Consider the following 18,236-nt stretch of genomic DNA (forward strand, 5'->3'; position numbering starts at 1 on the left):
GAATGCACTGAGACAAAAGGCTCCATCGTGCTTGTTTTGCAGTTTCATTGCAGAGGTTTCAGAGATATTATAAATGTGTGGCTTATCTGGAACACGTGTGATAAGTTGCTGCAGACTCTCCTCCATTCAGCCAAACAACTCAGTCAGCAAGAAAGCGAGACACTTTCTGGTCACGGTCACTTTGCCTCATCACCATCAGGTGTTGAGCTACGGTACCAATCAATTGTTTTGGCATCTGAAAAATGCCTTCAAGCAGCACTGGGCACTGCTCTCGCTCTGAGTAGATTCCCTCACCTATAATTCAGACAAAGACGAACAATGACAGCTAAAATTTTGGGTGCATCTATAGTCTTTCTTTTCAGAAAATTATTCATGATGCATCGGAGGGATCTGGATGTTACACTCCAAAGCAGAAAGTGAAGAAAAAGATCAAAACGTATGACAATTTATACAAAATAGAATAAAAATGAAGTCAGGAGAAAAGTGTCTGATTGGATGAAAGTATAGAGCCTTAGGCTGAACTTTGAGGAACTGTTATTGTCTGCAGAGGATTACAGTCTGATGGCTTTCCTTTTTTGAACAGAAAAGGTTGTGCAAAATGAGAAAGATAGAAGCTGAGCCAATTTAACAGAGACTCTGTAAAGAATTCGGCCACACAAAGACTCCGTGAAGATATGGAGGGATTAAAACAGGAGTTCCACCTAAATTCACTTACCTTATAGTCGTGAATGCTTTAATCAGGGCAGCCGACAGCTCAGGGTTTTGTTGAGAAAAGCAGATTGAGAAGTTTCTGAACTACCTTACTTGTCTAAATTGTTCTCCCTCATTTACCCTGAGGACAAACTTCAGCGTGATGGACGAGAAGTTCGCAAAAAGCTACAGTGGGAGCAAACTGGTGGTCAACATGTTCAGTGAGAAATAATTTTCAACTCAAGACAAAGCCCAGAAACAAAGCCTAACATGTCAAACACGAGCCTGCAAAAGTGAGCAGTTTTCAGATAAAAGGGAGCGAGAGGCTCTTTGAAGCCTCACAGACGTTAAAGATGCAGGAGGAAGATCCCAAGCGCTGCTGAGGAGGGGGCAGACGGAGCTTTAAACAGATCTGATTGATAGTCTGACATACAGGCTTCGATTTCCTTCTGCTCAGTGAGACACCTGATGCTACGACTACATCACATGGAGAGAAAAAACAAAAAAAGATTCCCTTTCATGGTAGAAAAGTCTCAGAGGTTTCTCTATCATCTTGATATCATAAAAGTTGGAGCAGCAGATTTTACAAGAAACTAAACTCAGATGTGAGAGGAGATTTTCAGAAGAGAAAAGGCTCAAGGTGATCTAAAACTGAGCAAATGCTTGAGAAAATTAATAACAGCAGCGTCAACGGTGTCAATTACAGTTTAAAGTTTTAAAAGAACAGCTTCATGAACCCACGTTTAATACTTCATATAAACTAGATTTATTTTGAATATGTAAGCATTAAACAAAAGACACATTAGCAGTGATTTCCCATGCCACAAGAAAAGCTGTGTTTCCACAATGTAACCTGGAACTTTTATCCCCCAGAGCTTAATTACTGTGAACTTTGGTTGTGTGCGTTTCCACTTCGGTTTACAGCACTGAGCTGTTTATTTAAATTAACCCACTGACGTGAAATAAGAGCGAGGCAGAAGGTGGAGTTTTCCACTGTGTTGTTCCTGCCCTGCACCTGAAGCAGGAATTATAAACTGTGCGTCAAGCAGGTCAACATCTGTCCTTCGTTCCTTCCTGTGTCCAAACAACGTGTCCCGTCAGTCAATCTGAGCCGCGACTGCTGTTGTAATCTTTTATTTTTCTGTAAGCTTGTTTTAACTGTTTCAGTTTTACTCTGCGCTGCTTTGGATTGTGTGCTGCGTAGGTCAGGGGTGGGCAACCCTGGTCCTCAGGGCCACTATCCTGCAAGTTTTCCTTGTTTCTCTGCTCCAACACACCTGATTTGAATCAATGGGTGATTAACAGGCTTCTGCAGAACATGAAGAGGTGATTTAACCACTGAATCAGGTGTGTTGGAGCAGGGAAAAAATGAAAACATGCAGGACAGTGGCACTCCAGGGCCCCTGATGTAGGCTCTAGCCATGCCGACTGTCACTAACTTGTGCAGGTTAGTGCAGATTAACCAACTGGGAGCTCAGTTGTCCAGGGGAGCTCAGAGTGGAGCCACTGCTCCTCCTGAGGTGGGACGAGATCTGGGAGGAGAACCCAGGGCGGACCCACAACGTGCCAGAGAGATTCTGTTTCCTGTCTGGCCTGGGAACGCCTTTGAGGTCCCCCAGGAGGAGCTGGGGAGAGTCGCCGGGGACAGGAACGTCTGGGTTTCCCTCCTGGACCCGTTGCCTCTGCAACCCGATCACGGATAACAGACAAAAAATGGATGGATGGATGATTTCTGGATTTAAATTTATTTATTTATGCTTTTCCTGTCAGAATTTTGCATGAGAAGTGCTACAGTTAGCTGCTGCTGCTGCTAGTTGTGCGTTTAAATAATCATGCAATTCTAAATAAATAACTATCACGTGAAACTGTGTTATAGTGGTTTATGAAATGATGCTTGCATGGATAACTAGAACATTTTTGAGATTGGACTTTTAGCCATAACAGGTAAGATAAAATAAGGGATGTTCATCATTTTTCCTCAAAGCTCTACTTCACAATGTCCAAACTATCCTTTAAATTATTATTGTTTTACTTTGTTGATCAAATTTAGTCAAACTTGAGTCCAGATTTATATTTAGGTTGCAAAATGTAATAACTTGAAAGAAACAAAAAGCTCACGTTTGCTTAGATTTCACTTTAGTGAAGCACATTTTGTAGGGAAGTAGTTATTTTTTCTTCTTGAGTCATAATTTAGATAAAAAATTAAGTATTTTAGAAATGAGGTTCTGTGTTCTTTTAACTGTTCTGCTGTTTACTGTACTTTCTAAGTTACACACCTTTACAGAAATTTGAGATCTTTGCACACTGTTTCTCTCCAAATTCTGAAAGCTTGTTTCCAACATCTTTTTGTTCTTTTGCAGCTCTGCTCTGCTTTAATAAAACTCGGGGCTCTGCTCGCTGAACTCCTGAAGGTCCGCTGCACGCCGCAGCAAACAGCGTGGAATTCTCACCTTTTATTTTTGTCTTTACATCCATAAGAAAGCTGAGATTTTGTGGGAATTCTCTGGGATGCTCACCTCTGAGGAATAAATCTGAAGTATCTTTCCTAACCATCACACCTGCTCCAGTCTCCTGATGATACATTTTCATATTCTCTGATGAGAGCTCTGCTTCATCATTAGTACCCTCCTAGATTCACAGAAAGCTCTCATCCTGAACATGAAAAATTCAAAGCGCACTCTGTCACTGATTATTGGACAGTTTCCACACAAAATGAATTATTTCTTTGGAACTGAGCAGCTGAGGATCTACAGTTCTATAACTCTGTACAGAGTTATTTTTTTTAAAAAGAAGAATCAAATGCTGTGTCTTGAAGGTGAATAAAAAAAAGTCTAAATTCAACATTTTGGATGTTAAACATTTCATTAAACTAGGCCCAGTGTTTGTTTCAAAGTACCAGTCTGACTACACATGCCTCAAAAACAGAAAATAGTTCAAATTTTTTTAAGACGACAGAAATATTTTGTCATATTTTTTGTCATTTTACAGCATGCCTGATACTCTAGGAGAATTGGCTGAGCTGCCTTTGCAGCAGCTTGTTTATTGATTAAAAGCAAAAAAAACCCTTCCAAATTATCTGCAGGATCATTCTTTCCAGTACAATAATATACTGTATGTAATATAAATGTCCACACATGAGTTTAACCCTGCTGTGGCCTGAAAATACTGAATCTTAAGCTCCGTTTGGAAGATCCACGGACACCGAAGACCACCTCAGAGCGGCTCAGATGTAGAGAATTAAAACAATATATCCTTCAGTTGTTGCCACCTTTGGGCCTTGATTATTTTTTTTTTCTGTCTTGTGTCATTAATTCATTGTCTGATGTTGTGTTTTCATGCTCTCCTGCTTTCCTTTGGGCCTTCTTCTTCTTCTTTTCTATTATGGCAGATCGCAAATAACTTCTAGGTGCATACCGCCACCTACTGTACTTTGGGTGCCTTGTTTTTTTTTTTCCTGCACACCAGGTCCTAGTTTGGTGATTATCACACCTGTTCTGGATCTAACTGATTGCTCCCTCAGTGTATATATTCAGTCTGGTTTCCTTTTCCCTGTGAAGGATCATTGGTTTGTCGCAGCTGGCTGGGCTGGTGCAGCAGTGTGAGTTTGTGTTGCGCCACCATGTCCTCAAGACACCAGTTATCTAAAAACCCACCACACCCTGGCAATGTCCACTCAGCTGAACTTAAGGTAAAACAAACTGGACAGAGGTTGTTAAACTATTTGATAAAGAAGTACCTTTTAACTTTACCTCTGTTTTATGAGCAGTATGGAAAGTGACAAAGTAGAATAATTTGTGGTTTTCTTTCACATTGAAAGCAGTCATTTTTACTCTACGCACAACTTTAAATGTTGTTTTAAGATCCCAATAAGACCTCTGCTGCCAGGAAAAAAAAAAACCTTATTTCATAATTTCTGTAATTAAAAGCCTAACACCCATTAAAGAAATGCACATGAACATTCCCTTTAGTGCTAAGAGTTTGAGGCTATGATCGTATTGTGTTGAAAATGTTTTTTGTCAAACCTTGAAACTGACCTGGATGTGATTAAAATGTGGAAGGACATCCAGTGATTACTTTCTGAGAATTTGGAAATCTATTCTGTGGGAAACGAAAACGGTCGATGGCAAATATTCAGCAGAAATACTGCCTGGTGTTTATTTCTGTGCTGGGGATGGTGGTCAGCTACTACCACCCAGTTTTAACTCAATATCTGTAAAACTGGCTGAGTTAGACATATTTGTGTGCTGAGGTTGTGTAGCTGTGGCGGCCATCTTGAAACAAGTTGTCTCCAAGAGTTAATTAGTTGAAAATGTAAGGATTGCATGGATCCACTAATGAGAGATTTTACTGAAATGGATGTTATCGCCCTCTGCAGCAGGTCGATGATGAAGGTGGTTCTTTGTCCGGGAGTTTCTACAGAAGGAATGGGTTAATGCGCTTTGACGCAGGTGGGGAGTCAGTCAGCTGCGCGAGGAGCCGCTGACAATCAGCGCCGATTCACCGAGAGAACAGCAGCGCTGCCGTTCGTCTCTTACATCTTCTGTGGTTTTCAGGAGGCGAGCCGCCCCCTCCGGGACATGCTGCCCCAGCCGGACGGGCCGCCGGGGACTAACAGCCAGCGTCCGCCGGATCAATGACTTGAGAAAGTGTCGGTGAAGTGCGCGGAGCGAGCGGCTGCATGGGAGATGAATGTGACCGGGAAGCCACCGGAGCTGATCGAGCGACCCGCCAGCCTCCCGGTTCCAACTTCGGTAAGTAAAAACCCCTCCTTGTTGTTGTCGGCGACGGCGCAAACTTAAACCCACGGATCCGCGCGTCTTTGTAGCTGCGAGGTGCGTCTGTGTGCACGGGCAGAAACGGCGAGCACGCGCAGCTTCAGCAGATGCTTTGATGTTCAGGAGACGCTCCAGACTCCCATTCGAAAAAAGCGACTTCTGGTTGTTTCTTAAATAAAACCACCTAATGCTCTCTCAAAGCTTTGAGATATGAATCGAGTCCAAACGAATTAAATTCTCTGAACAGTTCGGCATACAGCCAACCCTTATTAAAACTAACTTGCAACTTTTTAAATTAAATATCTCTTGCAAAGCTTGTGAACATTTTTACAAGTGAAGAAAATCCTTTTTTTAAATACTGGCTTGCTTCATGTTTTCATCTTTGCTCACAAGCAGAATTAACCACAACACTTGTCCTCCTTTCTCTATAATTAAACTGAGCTGCTTGTTATTTGTTATGCATCTAACTCATGATACTGGTCCTTCAGAGCAGTGGTTCTAACCCTGGTCCTGGAGGAACACTATCCTGCATGTTTCAGGTGTTTCTCTGCTTTGACTCACCTGATTTGAATGAGTGATTATCAGGTTTCTGCTGAAGAGAGAAACGATGAAAACATGCAGGTTGGTGTTCCTCCAGGACCAGGGTTGGGAATCACTGCTTTAAAGTAAACAAAGTTGTTCATTTTATTTCTTTGAGTTTAACCTCAGTATATTTCTCCTGGTTTGTTTTATCCTGTCAGTTTTAGTTCTGGATTGTTTCACCTGCAGGATCTGTAATAACAATACTGGCCATTTTATTTCCATAATACATTAAAAAGAGCAGAAGCTGATTTGATTTAAAGTTTAAAATGAGCAGTAAAATATAAAACAGGAACAATAAAAGCTTAAAAAAATGCAGGAACACAAATAATCAGCAGTGCTGGATATGAAACTATGCTCGACTCAATTGCAAAGCTGCAAAATAGATCTTAAACAATAGATATAAAGTCTGAACAGTTGGTGGTTTGTGTATGAAGGGCTAAACTGTGAAGCAGCTTTTTCAGGATCCTTGTATGTACGGTAATCTGAGTTTTAGGACATCAGAACGAGTGTTCTGACTTTTTTTTTAAAATTCAGTCTAAAGCAAAAAGTCAACATGAACTTTGAAATGTCGCTTAATTCAATCTGTGTGAGGGGGAGGGAAAAGGTGTAGCAGCATGTTTCATACTCCTATTAGTGTAGATTTGTCATGTTTCCATGGCTACGTCTCTGTATCAGCTGTAAGATTTTGTGAGGTTTGGTCCTTACTGGGCTTGTTACATCCTCATTCGACTGGCAGCACCTCTAATTTCATTGGAGCCTGGAGTCTTACACAGTTGACAATTTGCAATCTTCAAGTACCAGAGTCTAAAACCTGTTATCTCCCACGTTTTCAGCCTGTGAGTGCCGACTAATGGGTGCAATTATACAATCAAGTGTAAAAGACTCCCTCTACTGGTGTGAAGTTTCAGGTTGTTTAACATGAGTAGTGACGGAAACTAAACCACAAGCCTTCAAACTAATTAATAGTGAAATAAAATCAAGATGTCATTTTTATCCTGCAGCACATTTTCTATGCAGACTTAAAAAAAAGTAGATTCATTTGTGGGGGATCTGTCCATTATTCCACATTTTAAGTACATCTTTTAAAGGCCCTTGTAGACCATTCAGTGTCAGATTAATTGAGCTCAGCATAACAAATTTAAACTTGTTTCTAAATGCTTGCCAGTCACATGTAAATTAGGACAAAAAAGGGACACCTCTTCTGTTTAATTATCCCCTTGGCACCATTAACGGTTATTAAATGCCTCCTAATGATCAAACGTGTGAACGGTGATTAGTGTGAAGCAGGTCGAGGCAGAAACGAGCTGCAAACGAGCTCCGAGGGTGTCGGCAGCGAGTCGATGCAGTAGACTGGTTCCTTCCTGTCCAAACACTAACAACTCTCTGCTTACAGTACATGTGTGCATTAGTCTGAGTTGTATGTCAGGCTGTATTACCTCTGTGATGGACAGGTGTGTCCACCCCCCCTTTTACCACATGCTGGGAGAGAATCCACTCCTGATTCCTCAAGCAGTACATTTGTTTGAAGACTTGAAAAATTTACTGTGTGAGATTTGAGGCTATTCTGCTGCAGAGGCTGGAGATTTGGAGCTTGGTTGCACCGCTGTTGTGCTTAAACCTGACTGCTGGTGAACTTTAAGAGACTTTCAGGGATGGGGAATCACACAGTGCCTCACTAAAACAATTCCTGACTTGCAATGCAGAAACTCCACAATATTTGATACGTTTCAGTTTTGGCGGGCTGAGGCTGGTTTCCAACTTCTCATCTGCTGGCGCCAATTTGAGCAGATTCAGATTTCTCTCAAAATACAGATAAGAGGAAACTTAAAACTTCTGATTGAATTGGAAATGATTCTGTTGCGTCAATCAGTGCATCCCTGCAGCAGTTTAATCACTGGGATTCGGTTTGTGGAGGGGTAACTCCGCCAGTATTAAAGATGATCTTCCTCCTGCTTGCTGGAGGAAGTGAAACATGTTTGCAGCAAAAAGCTTTTACATTTTCTCCAGAACAGCACCAGGTTACTGAGCTTTCTGTCACTCAAAACCTACAAACCTTTAATATTAATCAATGAAATAAAAGCTGCAGCGGCTTGTGATCCTGATGATTGCTGATTGAAATGTACAAATAATGCAAATGAGCCTTTTACAAAGCACATCAACCATTTTTAAAAACCCATTTGACTGCTGTTTTCTTGCAACAGTTAAGTAATATGCCATTAGCTATCCATTTTAAAGTGAACTTGATTTGTGTAGATCTTAACAGCCACCAGCTGGGATTTTACGACCCACATTGGAGTCCCAACCCCAGCTTTGGGGAAACAGTTCTGCATTATTGGACAGATGCTGGCATGAAGGAAGTCACTTATGTTGTCAAAAACTTGCCCCAAAGACACAGTTCTTGTGAAATCCGACTTGCAGAGCCGAGAGAACCAGCTTTGTGTAATTTCATTTGAAGCAGTCACATTGTTTGCCCTCACGAGAAGTACACAAATATGGTTCCAGCGGTAAACAATGAGGGCAAATATGTTTTGCAATGTTGACTCGAAGCTCTAAATGACTGATGTTGTTCAGCCTCACAGGACCACACTCACTGTTCAGGTGTATTGATTACTGCTCAACATAACCTTTAAAGAGGTAAAAGGTTGATCAAAAATATTGGACAATTAAAACTTGTCCCCCCCTCCATTTTATTTTTATAAAAAGCTTTTTCAAAAAAAGTTGCATGCTTTAAAAAGCCCCCCCACCCTCGTGGGCTCCTGCCTTGGTTTCTCTTGGCAGGAGCTACAGAAGCATAATTATACCCCAGTGGAGTGTGAAAGTCGATGCTTTTGTATTCAGCAAGTCAATCATACTTTAGCCAAACCACTCCTGTTGGAGCATGAACATTTAGTCTCTGACTTTTCATTTTCCCAGAGCTGCTCAGGTAATTGGAAATGACTCAAAACAATCAGATTTTATGCTGTAATGTGTCAATTATTAAAAATAAGGTTGTTTGTGCTTTTTTTGACTTTGCCTGAACAATAATCAATTTTCCTTCCACTTGTGCAATCAGGCTCTTCAACATTAATGCTGTAATTTAATGAGAATGCAAACATGCGCCACATGTTTGGCTCCATCGAGCAATTCCTCCTCCTGCTGCATTAAATGTTCAGTAATTTTGCACAGAAATCATTAGATATTGGTATTTCCTGTCAGATTGCTCCACAGCCCCATGTTTTCCTTTTATAGCACATGAGCTAATGGCTCCAGAGAATTATGAAACGGGCCAAAGGGCAAACTTCAGTATTGCATCAGAAATTAATTTTTCAGGGTTGTAATTATTCACTGTAGGAACTGGAAAGATGCATGTATCATACAGAGCATCCAGACTGTTTTTAAATACTTAATCCACAACAAAAACAGGCACTAATTCTCAGAGCCTGATTTTTAAACTGTCTAAAGAATTAAGAATCAGAATCTGAGGTTCCAGTTTGTTTTAATCCATCCAATCTTTTTATTGCAGCAAATAAAAGGACTTATTCTCTACAATATTAATACCCCCAGTGTTTCAGTAGCATTTTTATTTAGATTCAAGGCAGGAAACTTATGCATTTTAATGTCTTGTCTCTTTTCCAAGTGTTATGAAGAAATCTACCTCATCCTTCCAGCAGCTGACAAGGTGGGGGGGGGTCGTCTATCATGGACACTGAAAAAAATGTAAAAATTTAAAGTCAGTTGTTTTTGACATGGCTCCAAAAAAGGGGAAGATGTAGATTTACTGTAAAATGCTCCATGGATCATGACAAACGCATCAACTCAGGACGACTGTTTTTACTGGACTTGGAGGGAAAAAAACACGTCAAATTCCTTTTTTTTTTTTTTTTTTTTTTTTTTTTAAATCAAGCCGCAAAGGTTATTTTCTAGGAATATGACGACACATTGTGGTAATTTCCCCGGTGTAGCGTTCTGTGCACACACTGTCTGTCTGGAAAACAAGCCACGGTGTGGTTGTTTGAGCAGCAACTCTGAGATGAGACTATTCAAACGACGAGTTTGCAACCGTGAGGAAATGCATCAAGTGGGTCTGACTCCCCCCGGAGCGGGTCCGGCTGCAGGATGATTGCAGAGCCGCAGTCCTGTGAGGTGTTTGCGTATGAGGGGAGCTCTGTCGCTTAAAGTTATTGAGCACTCGGGTTCAGTGGAGGACAACAGAACATTGTTCCAAAAATTTACCTAAAAATCTACTAAAACAAAAGACTTGTTCTCCAGTTTATAGTTATTACAGATGCTCTACAGTGGGTTGGAGAAGTTGACCTCTTTGGTATTTTTCCTATCTTGTTGTACAACCTGGAATTTTAAATGGATTTTTTCTTTCAGCTAGAGAAACTATATTTTGTGCTGTAATGCAGTTTTGCTGAGTGACTTCACTGGAATTTGTTGAAGCTGAAACGGAGTTCAAGTTTAATAGAAGCAGATCAGAACTAAAACAACAAACAGAACAGAACAGAATGGTACCAAAAAAAGCTAAATGTGGTAGAACTGTAGCTTAAAGCTGAAAGTGGAAGACACAGTAGAGCAAGTATGTGATGCAAATTTCACAGAATGTTTTTTTAAATTGAAGATCTGCTTATGTGGGTGGAATTTTGTTAATATTTTGAGACGTATAAAAATTACAAAAACAAGTCGGCGCACCCTTCTCCTGATGAGCTGAATGTTTTGATGCATGAATTACTAAAACAGTCTGCAGTAAAACTGAAACTGGTGTGGGTGTATCTGTATGCCTGTTTAAAGACTGACACGAAGTATAGTCGTGTAAATCTGTTTAATTTAAACTTTTGGCTTGTGGAGACTCGTGCATTTCTTTACCCAACTTTTACGTAAGAACTGCAAATTGCCAGTACATTTAGGTGTTTGCTGCAAAAAATACTGAAGCAGTCGATCAGAAATCCTTTAGATTCCCATTTAAAATGTATTTTGTTACATAGATACAGCTAAAATCAGTTTAGCACCATTTAAAAATACAACTGCTTTGATTTTTTTAAAAATGATTGTTACAAATAAAAGCATTTCATGGCTCCTTGCTTGAATCCTTTAAGTGTGACTTATCTATATATATCTGTCACCGCTGACACAACCCCAGGGTAATTTTAATTGACCTCAAAAAAGGAGGACAAGCTGAAAAGAGCAAAGGCTTTTTGGCTTTCATCCTTTTCTGTTCTGTAAATGTGACGCTCTTTAAAGGATCCAGATCAAAGTGCTCCGCTTGACAATAGTAATTGTGACACCTGCCAACATCATTCTGTTTCTGTCAAACATGAATCCATTTTCTGTCCCTAAAACACAAACTGTTGTGCAGATGAGGCTGTTTGTATTCAGATGGATGGCTTTAATCCATCTTGCATGGACAAAGAGCGGAGAGATTGATTTCCTGAGGTTTTGATGCATTTTATTGTGGTTTGACATGAATTGTTTGAGACGGGTGCTTTTTGGTTTTACACCCACCACACTGGAAGGCAGGCGATATGTCGTCTTTGTCCCCAAATTCTCATGGACCAGTGGAGGGAGTTTAATAAAACTTAAAGTAATCACTGAATGTACAACTGACTTGACTCTTGGCGTCAATCCACTTTAAAATGGATGCCACAGCTTATTGACATTCGCCAACACAAACGGCTGTAATTCAGTCAAATTTTACAGATTGAGCTCAAATTTTATCTTGGTATTAGCTTAATCATTCACACAATGTACTCTGAGCTGAGATCTCCCAAAATTTGCACATTATTCTCAAAATTTGACCAAATCAACATCTCCATTCCTCGACCTAAGATCTGTCTCAAACTTTGCTTTAGTGTTTAAACACAGTGTGTGGGTGTATATGTATGTATGTTGTTCAAACGTATACAATCGTTTTAGTTTGCTTAAGTATGAAATCTGTAGGTGTCTTTGTTTGTCTGAGAACATGAAGGTAAAACTGCTTCCAGCTGAATCGTCTTTGCTGGTGGATCTTAAATCAAACCAAGGCTGCTGAAACGGAGGAAACGTGAACCTCCATCTTTTCATATGAAGAAAAGTCCTTTATTGCTTTAAAGTAAGGCGAGCAAATGTTGGTCTGGACTCCACCGGGAGAGTTGATTTAAAATTTACAGAAAACTGAATGCCAGTAGCCTAATCATGAAAGCTACAACCAATTAAAAAAGAATGCATGGATGAAAATGGTTAATAAGGCCATTTGGCCAATTCTGAGAACTTGAGTTCAAATTGTTTAAAAATAACCCTCCCCCCAAAAAATCACTTTTTCCAGAAAGACATCCTAAAGATAAAAAAAATTTGGTTACTGCAGAGATTTTTGAAGTAATTCAACTGAAAAAGCACATTTTCCTTTTTATAAACTAGATTAACTTAACTCTGCTAAGGAGGTTTTTTTTCTTGTGATGTTTTTTTAGCAAGATTACTTAACTAAACTTTTTGATTTTAAGAAATGTTGGCTGTCACAAAAAACAAACGATTGTTTTGGTGATGATCCTTAATTTTTCTTTATTTAAATGACCATATGGCCTTGGAGGTTTGCTCTCTGAGTGCTTCCAGTTAAGTTCCTGAACCAGAAACCAGCCGATGGAAGTAATCTGTGCAGCGCTGTTGCTTTGACCATTTGATGTTGCATAACCGATTTGAAGGACACAGAAAGAAAAGTTTTATATTAAAATTCTTTGACTCTCTTCTGTATAGCTTCTTAAATTGTGAACTGGTTTTGGAATCCAAACAAGAATCCAAAGATTTTAAGTCTGCTTTAGCTCTGACCGTTTATTTTGTTAAACATAGAGTTTAATTTTTCAGCCCAGTCAATATTTCATCGTCATTAGCAACCTCTTAGTCCAAAAGAAGTGAGACTTTTAATTATATCACACTGAAGTGATGAAACTAAATAATGGAGGAAGGCTGCACGTATTTATATAAGTCTTAAAATGTAAGCACAAGTTGTGATAAATGTCTGACACTTATTTAGATTTTAAAGTTCGAGCCGAGCTCTGCCTGCTGGCTGTGGATCAGAAGCCTGTTTGTCACTTGACAGTTGGGGTAGTTTTTTTTTTTTTTTTTTTCCAAGGTTATCAGTCTGGAAAGTTTTACTTTCTCCCAAGCTAAAATCACACTCGAATGTCTCCATAACAGGAGAGATTAGGAGAGTAGAAAGATGTAGAGGAAGGAATACCATATCACAAAAAACCCTTCAGAAATATATTCCGTGTCTCTGTTGTACACAAAGAATTGTATAAATCATGAGTCTGATTGTTTCCAGGATTTTGAGAGCATCTTAAACAATGACTCTGTATACCTTTCATCCACAATGAAGATCTCTAAACCTGTAATTTAGTTCCTTATTGTTCTGATGGCAGAATACCTGGCTGCCCTATTTTTAACAGCTTCCATTTTTGTTACAACTAAAGCTCAGGGATCAGTCTGAGATGATGACACATGAAATGACAATAAATGGTGTCCTGTGGTGTTAAATGGCTGAAGTTATGATAGACTTAGATTGCTTGAAGTGCCAATCATGTGTGCACATCTTATCAGCTCACCATGGCTGTTGCCATGCATCATATGTTCAAAAAGGTGACAGGAACATGAAGTTTGCAGAATGAAAGCAGAGAGAAAGAACCTGGGGGAGAAAATGGAATCTGTGCCTTTCATGCTCTGATGTAGCATTTAGTGCTGGAAAAACAATGCATTTGTTCTTTCAAATTAATACAAATTATTCAGTAAAGTGTATAAGCTTGATCCTGTTGGCTCAAATAGTGACACAATCAGCACAAATTAAAGCAGTACAACATTCGCCTCTGAGCAGTGAGGTGGCAGAGGAGGAGCAATGTCAGGATCCAGATGTTTCAACAGAAGCAATTTGATGAAACATTATGCTGGAATGGCACATTCTACATGTTAGTCTTTTAATTGAGCAGGGAATGTACAGATCTGAGCACAAGCTTTCCAAGAATCTCACCAATGGCCACTTTTAGAAAAGATGATTTCTGTCCTGCCTCTGTTTGAGGAGTTCACACAAATCCTCTGATTCTCAAACACATTTTTAAAGTAGCTGTAAGAAATGCTACAACTTGTTTTAATTTGAGTTTTGCAATGTTGGAGAATAACTTGAAGTGTTAAGGGCTTGTAAAAGCACAATAGACTGATATTAAAATGTTCAGCTGAAGATCTTATTTTGTTACCTGTGAGGAATCTGGTTGGTAAGAACATAAAATCAACAAAAAGACAAGTAGTTAAGCACTCGGCTGATGTGATCTCAGCTGGTGATTTGCTCACAAGCCCCCCTCCAGCCGATGTGACCAATCAGTCTAATCACCCAGCTGTCAGATCAAATTGCACTTCAATTTTTTTTTTTAAGCCTTGGTGTGATCTGATGACACAAACACCCCCATTGGCCTCGACCTTGTCTAGTCTCCACAGCGGGTGTACCGTGAGTTCTGTTTGTCCTTTAACTCAACCGGCGCTTCCTCCCGCTATCATTAGTCTACTTTATTTTCCATATAAACGGATTCATTGGAATGTCTCCAGATTGCTAATTTATCTTCTGAATATAAGAAATGATTATGATAAATGTTTATTTTTTTTAATGTTTAATGAAGTTGAGGTTTTTAAATATTCATAGCAAGTCGTGGAGCGAACTGTAGACATAAAGTGAAACCTTATGAGATATTTGACTGATGTGATCTCTGTTTGAGTTTGCTCTCCTGCTGTGTGTGTGTGAGATGCCCCCGTCCAAATGAATTTTCACCCTCTGGCACAATTCTAGTGAGCTTTATAAAAGAGCAGCTTTGATTTTCTTTCAATAAAGTTCACACTTTTATTTGCCAAAGATGTGGTGACTTTACGGATCAAATGCATCACAACCTTCTGCAAATCTTTATATATCGACTTTGCTTTGGAGGTAACCCTTCAAAGTTTTCTCAAATCCAAAGTGAACCATTGGATAAATAACTACGCTGGAACAAAAATCATTCTGGAGGGGTCTTTTCTCCAAACTACACCATGAAACTATCATTCCTATCGCTCCTCCAGATTATCAAGCTGAATAACAGAAGTGAGATGCGAGAGTATTCACCCTCTTGAGTTTTGTTTTCCCCCCCCTCTGTTGCTTTTCACAACCTGGACTTTAAATAATCTTAATCTCAGTACAAGTAATGGACCTAGATTCTCTCTAGGACAGCCAGGTTCTCCTCTCAGCACCCAAGCAGAGACCTTCTCAGGAAAGCTGGAACAAACCTTCTCATGTAACTCCTTAATGATTCTCCACAAATGGAAAATTGGATCTTTAAACTATCTTCTGAATCATTTTAACTTCTCGCTGTCATGATGTTGCGAGTGGTGCACAAGCAGGAAACCAATAATTATGAACGTTAGGCACGTCACATAAATGTGACATTTGCTTCACTTATAGGATGGATAAAAATGAATTTAAAAAATACCCTTTTTATTTTTGTGGAAAGATTATCATGGTAAAGAAATGGAAGTAGTTTTCCAAAATACTGTATTACATTATTAAAGATATATAATGGAAACTTTCTAGTTTGGGTAAAAGGTAAATATAAAGGGTTTTAAATTGGTGGGGAAGCTATCAAACCTTAGATGGAAATTGGTGGTTTTTAAATGTTTGAAAACGAGACCTAATCCAACAGTTTTGTGGCAAAAGTCAGAAACCGAAACTGTTTTTTTTTTCATGGTTTAATTTCCCACTTTGAGAGCCATTCATCAAAGGTCACTTCATCACAGTGCTTTGAATTGCTTCGGTCTCATATTTTTTTTTTATTAACTGATTAGATTTTACAAGATGTTCATTCCTGTGTACAATCAAAAATATTACCATATGTACCAGACGGTGTCGGAACTTCATCCTCAGAATAGACAATTTGTTTCAGTTGCTGTCAGATTGCTTTAAGTCATCTGCTTAATTGTTTTTGATTTTTAAAAAGTAAATTCAACAGTTTGCAGAATGTGTACTTTATGCTTTGAGTGAATTTAATATTCTGTTTAATTTATTTTGCAAATACTTCATCAGTGACGGTGTTCAGCAGCGCAGGTTTAATTTTTCTGCTTCCTGTTGACCAGGGGTCTCCAATCCTGGTCCTCAAGGGCCACCATCCTGCATGTTTTCATTGTTTCCCTGCTCCAACACACCTAATTCAGTGGTTAAATCACCTCTTCATGTTCTGCAGAAGCCTGTTAATCACCCATTGATTCAATCAAGTGTGTTGGAGCAGAGGAACAAGGAAAACCTGCAGGATGGTGGCCCTTGAGGACCGAGGATTAAAGACCCCTGCTGTAGACAGTCCCTGATGCACAGGAATGGTTTTATTTAACCACTGCAGCTGATCAAATGTTCAGTTAGGCTATAAATTAGTCTAATTGTTTTTTTATCACTTGACGCACTTGATGGTTGCAAACTAAGACTGTCCAGCAACCTCCATCCTTATGGTTCCTAGGGCACAAATAGTGGGCTGCAATGTCATCCACCATTCTTTAAAAAAAAAAGAAATCCCACCAAAAATTTACATGTGGATAAGAGGCACAAATGCTGCAGGAAATTTTTATTTTTTTTTAAACCTGAGATTCTGAAAGCAACAAAGTTTTACATTAGTTGCTTTGATTTAAAAACATGGATTTTAGAACATGGAGGAAACATTTTGTAGCCTTTGGTCACCAAACACTTTATTCAAGGTGGAAATTCAAAGTGATTTCTTCACTGCCAGCACTTCAAGGAAATTGCAAGTGTTTAAATTTTCATCTTTAATTTCCAACCCATTTCCAACCCATCAAACTTTAAAGTAGTAGCCACTTATATTTCTTGGCTTTTATGCTTTATTTTAAAATGGATGACATGATTGAAACCAGCAAGTATTTGACTTGGAACAAAGTTGGTTTTAATTTCGGTTCATGTTGGCAACTAAAAATTACTAATAATAGTATTTTCTAAACATTCAAATTGAACGTAAATGCTAATTTGTAATTTATTCTTAGAATAAAGACTTTCATTTCCTTATGTTTGTTTCCACAGGAAAGTTAATTGTCAATCAAAGCGACTCATAAGGAAATTGCTTTCAGGGTTAGAAATAAAAAGCAGGAATTTGGTTTCTTTTCCCACTCATTAATTTGTCATGAAAATGTTTAACTTGTGTCATCTGAAAGTCACAGGTGTTGCTGCTGCAGCCACGATTCAAGTCTTAATTTATACTCTTGCCTTCTTGGATGGGAGCAGATCCTGACCTTCCTTCTCAAGTGTCTTAAAAGAGAATTGCTTGACCTCACTCATGTTGTGGTTGTGACCTTTTCAAATACATTCATCCCTCAGGAGTGCATCAGTGAAAAGGGAGTCATATCCTATTTTGCAGTATTCTCACAAAATACAAACTGGTAAACTGCAACCACTTGTCTTTTGTGAAGCTGTCATTTATTTCTTTTAGAAGGGTATATTTTTAGTGCCTTCATTTCTCACTTATATGCTGTTTAAATATCACAACCCAGACTGTTGACATAATTGAAGTATTTAGTTTTGCATTGTTCAATTCCTATTGTGCTCAATGAGTCATTTGACACTTTGAACAATTATGGCTGACTTTATCCTTTGAGCTTTTTGTCTAGTTTCTTTCAAATTAAAACAAGCTGGTTTAACTGCAGTAAACCTTTTGTGGACAATGGAAATGCAGACAGAGCTTCGCAGTAACTTAATTGTTCTTTTGTTGTCTTTGTGTATGAGAGCTTAGCTTTAGTTGGTTTACTTTTGATTAGTCTTAACAATGGTCTGCAATGAACTTTTTTTTTTTTCCTCCAATCAACGAGGCTTAAGTCAAACCAACCTGAAAAAGGTCTGTTTGGAGTTCCCCAAAATGTCCTGCAAGTGTAAATAGAAAGTAGGAATAGCTCAGGTAAATGCTGAATTCCAGCATGCTTTTATAACAATATAAGCACAATATTTTACCTAATACTGTTCAGTCGTGTAGCAATTTGGTTCAATGAATTTTACTGATTTGCTTCAAGTTTTCACCAATATATGGCATTATTGCATCAGTTGTCCCTGTGAATGAGTGGGTTTTCTGAGCACTTAAGTTTCCTTCCACAGACCAAAAACATGTTGGGTTAATAACTCTAAATTGTCCCAGATGTGAACAGTTGTCTATCACATTTGATGGACTTGCAACCTGTCCAGGG

The 18,236-nt window shown here is 39.0% G+C and overlaps 1 protein-coding gene across 1 annotated transcript in view; it reads left to right on the plus strand.

The window, feature by feature from the left end:
• The first annotated feature begins 4,265 nt into the window (after positions 1-4,265).
• The window catches only part of sntg2 (syntrophin, gamma 2), a 73,403-nt gene continuing 59,432 nt past the window's right edge, over positions 4,266-18,236 (plus strand). Inside the window, exons 1-2 of the mRNA XM_025008007.2 lie at positions 4,266-4,378; positions 5,244-5,441. Coding sequence (XP_024863775.1) covers positions 5,376-5,441 — 66 coding nt within the window. The 5' untranslated portion in view covers positions 4,266-4,378; positions 5,244-5,375. The remainder of the gene's footprint in view (positions 4,379-5,243; positions 5,442-18,236) is intronic.

This window comes from Kryptolebias marmoratus, linkage group LG10 (genome assembly GCF_001649575.2).
Source record: "Kryptolebias marmoratus isolate JLee-2015 linkage group LG10, ASM164957v2, whole genome shotgun sequence".
Taxonomy (NCBI): Eukaryota; Metazoa; Chordata; class Actinopteri; order Cyprinodontiformes; family Rivulidae; genus Kryptolebias; species Kryptolebias marmoratus.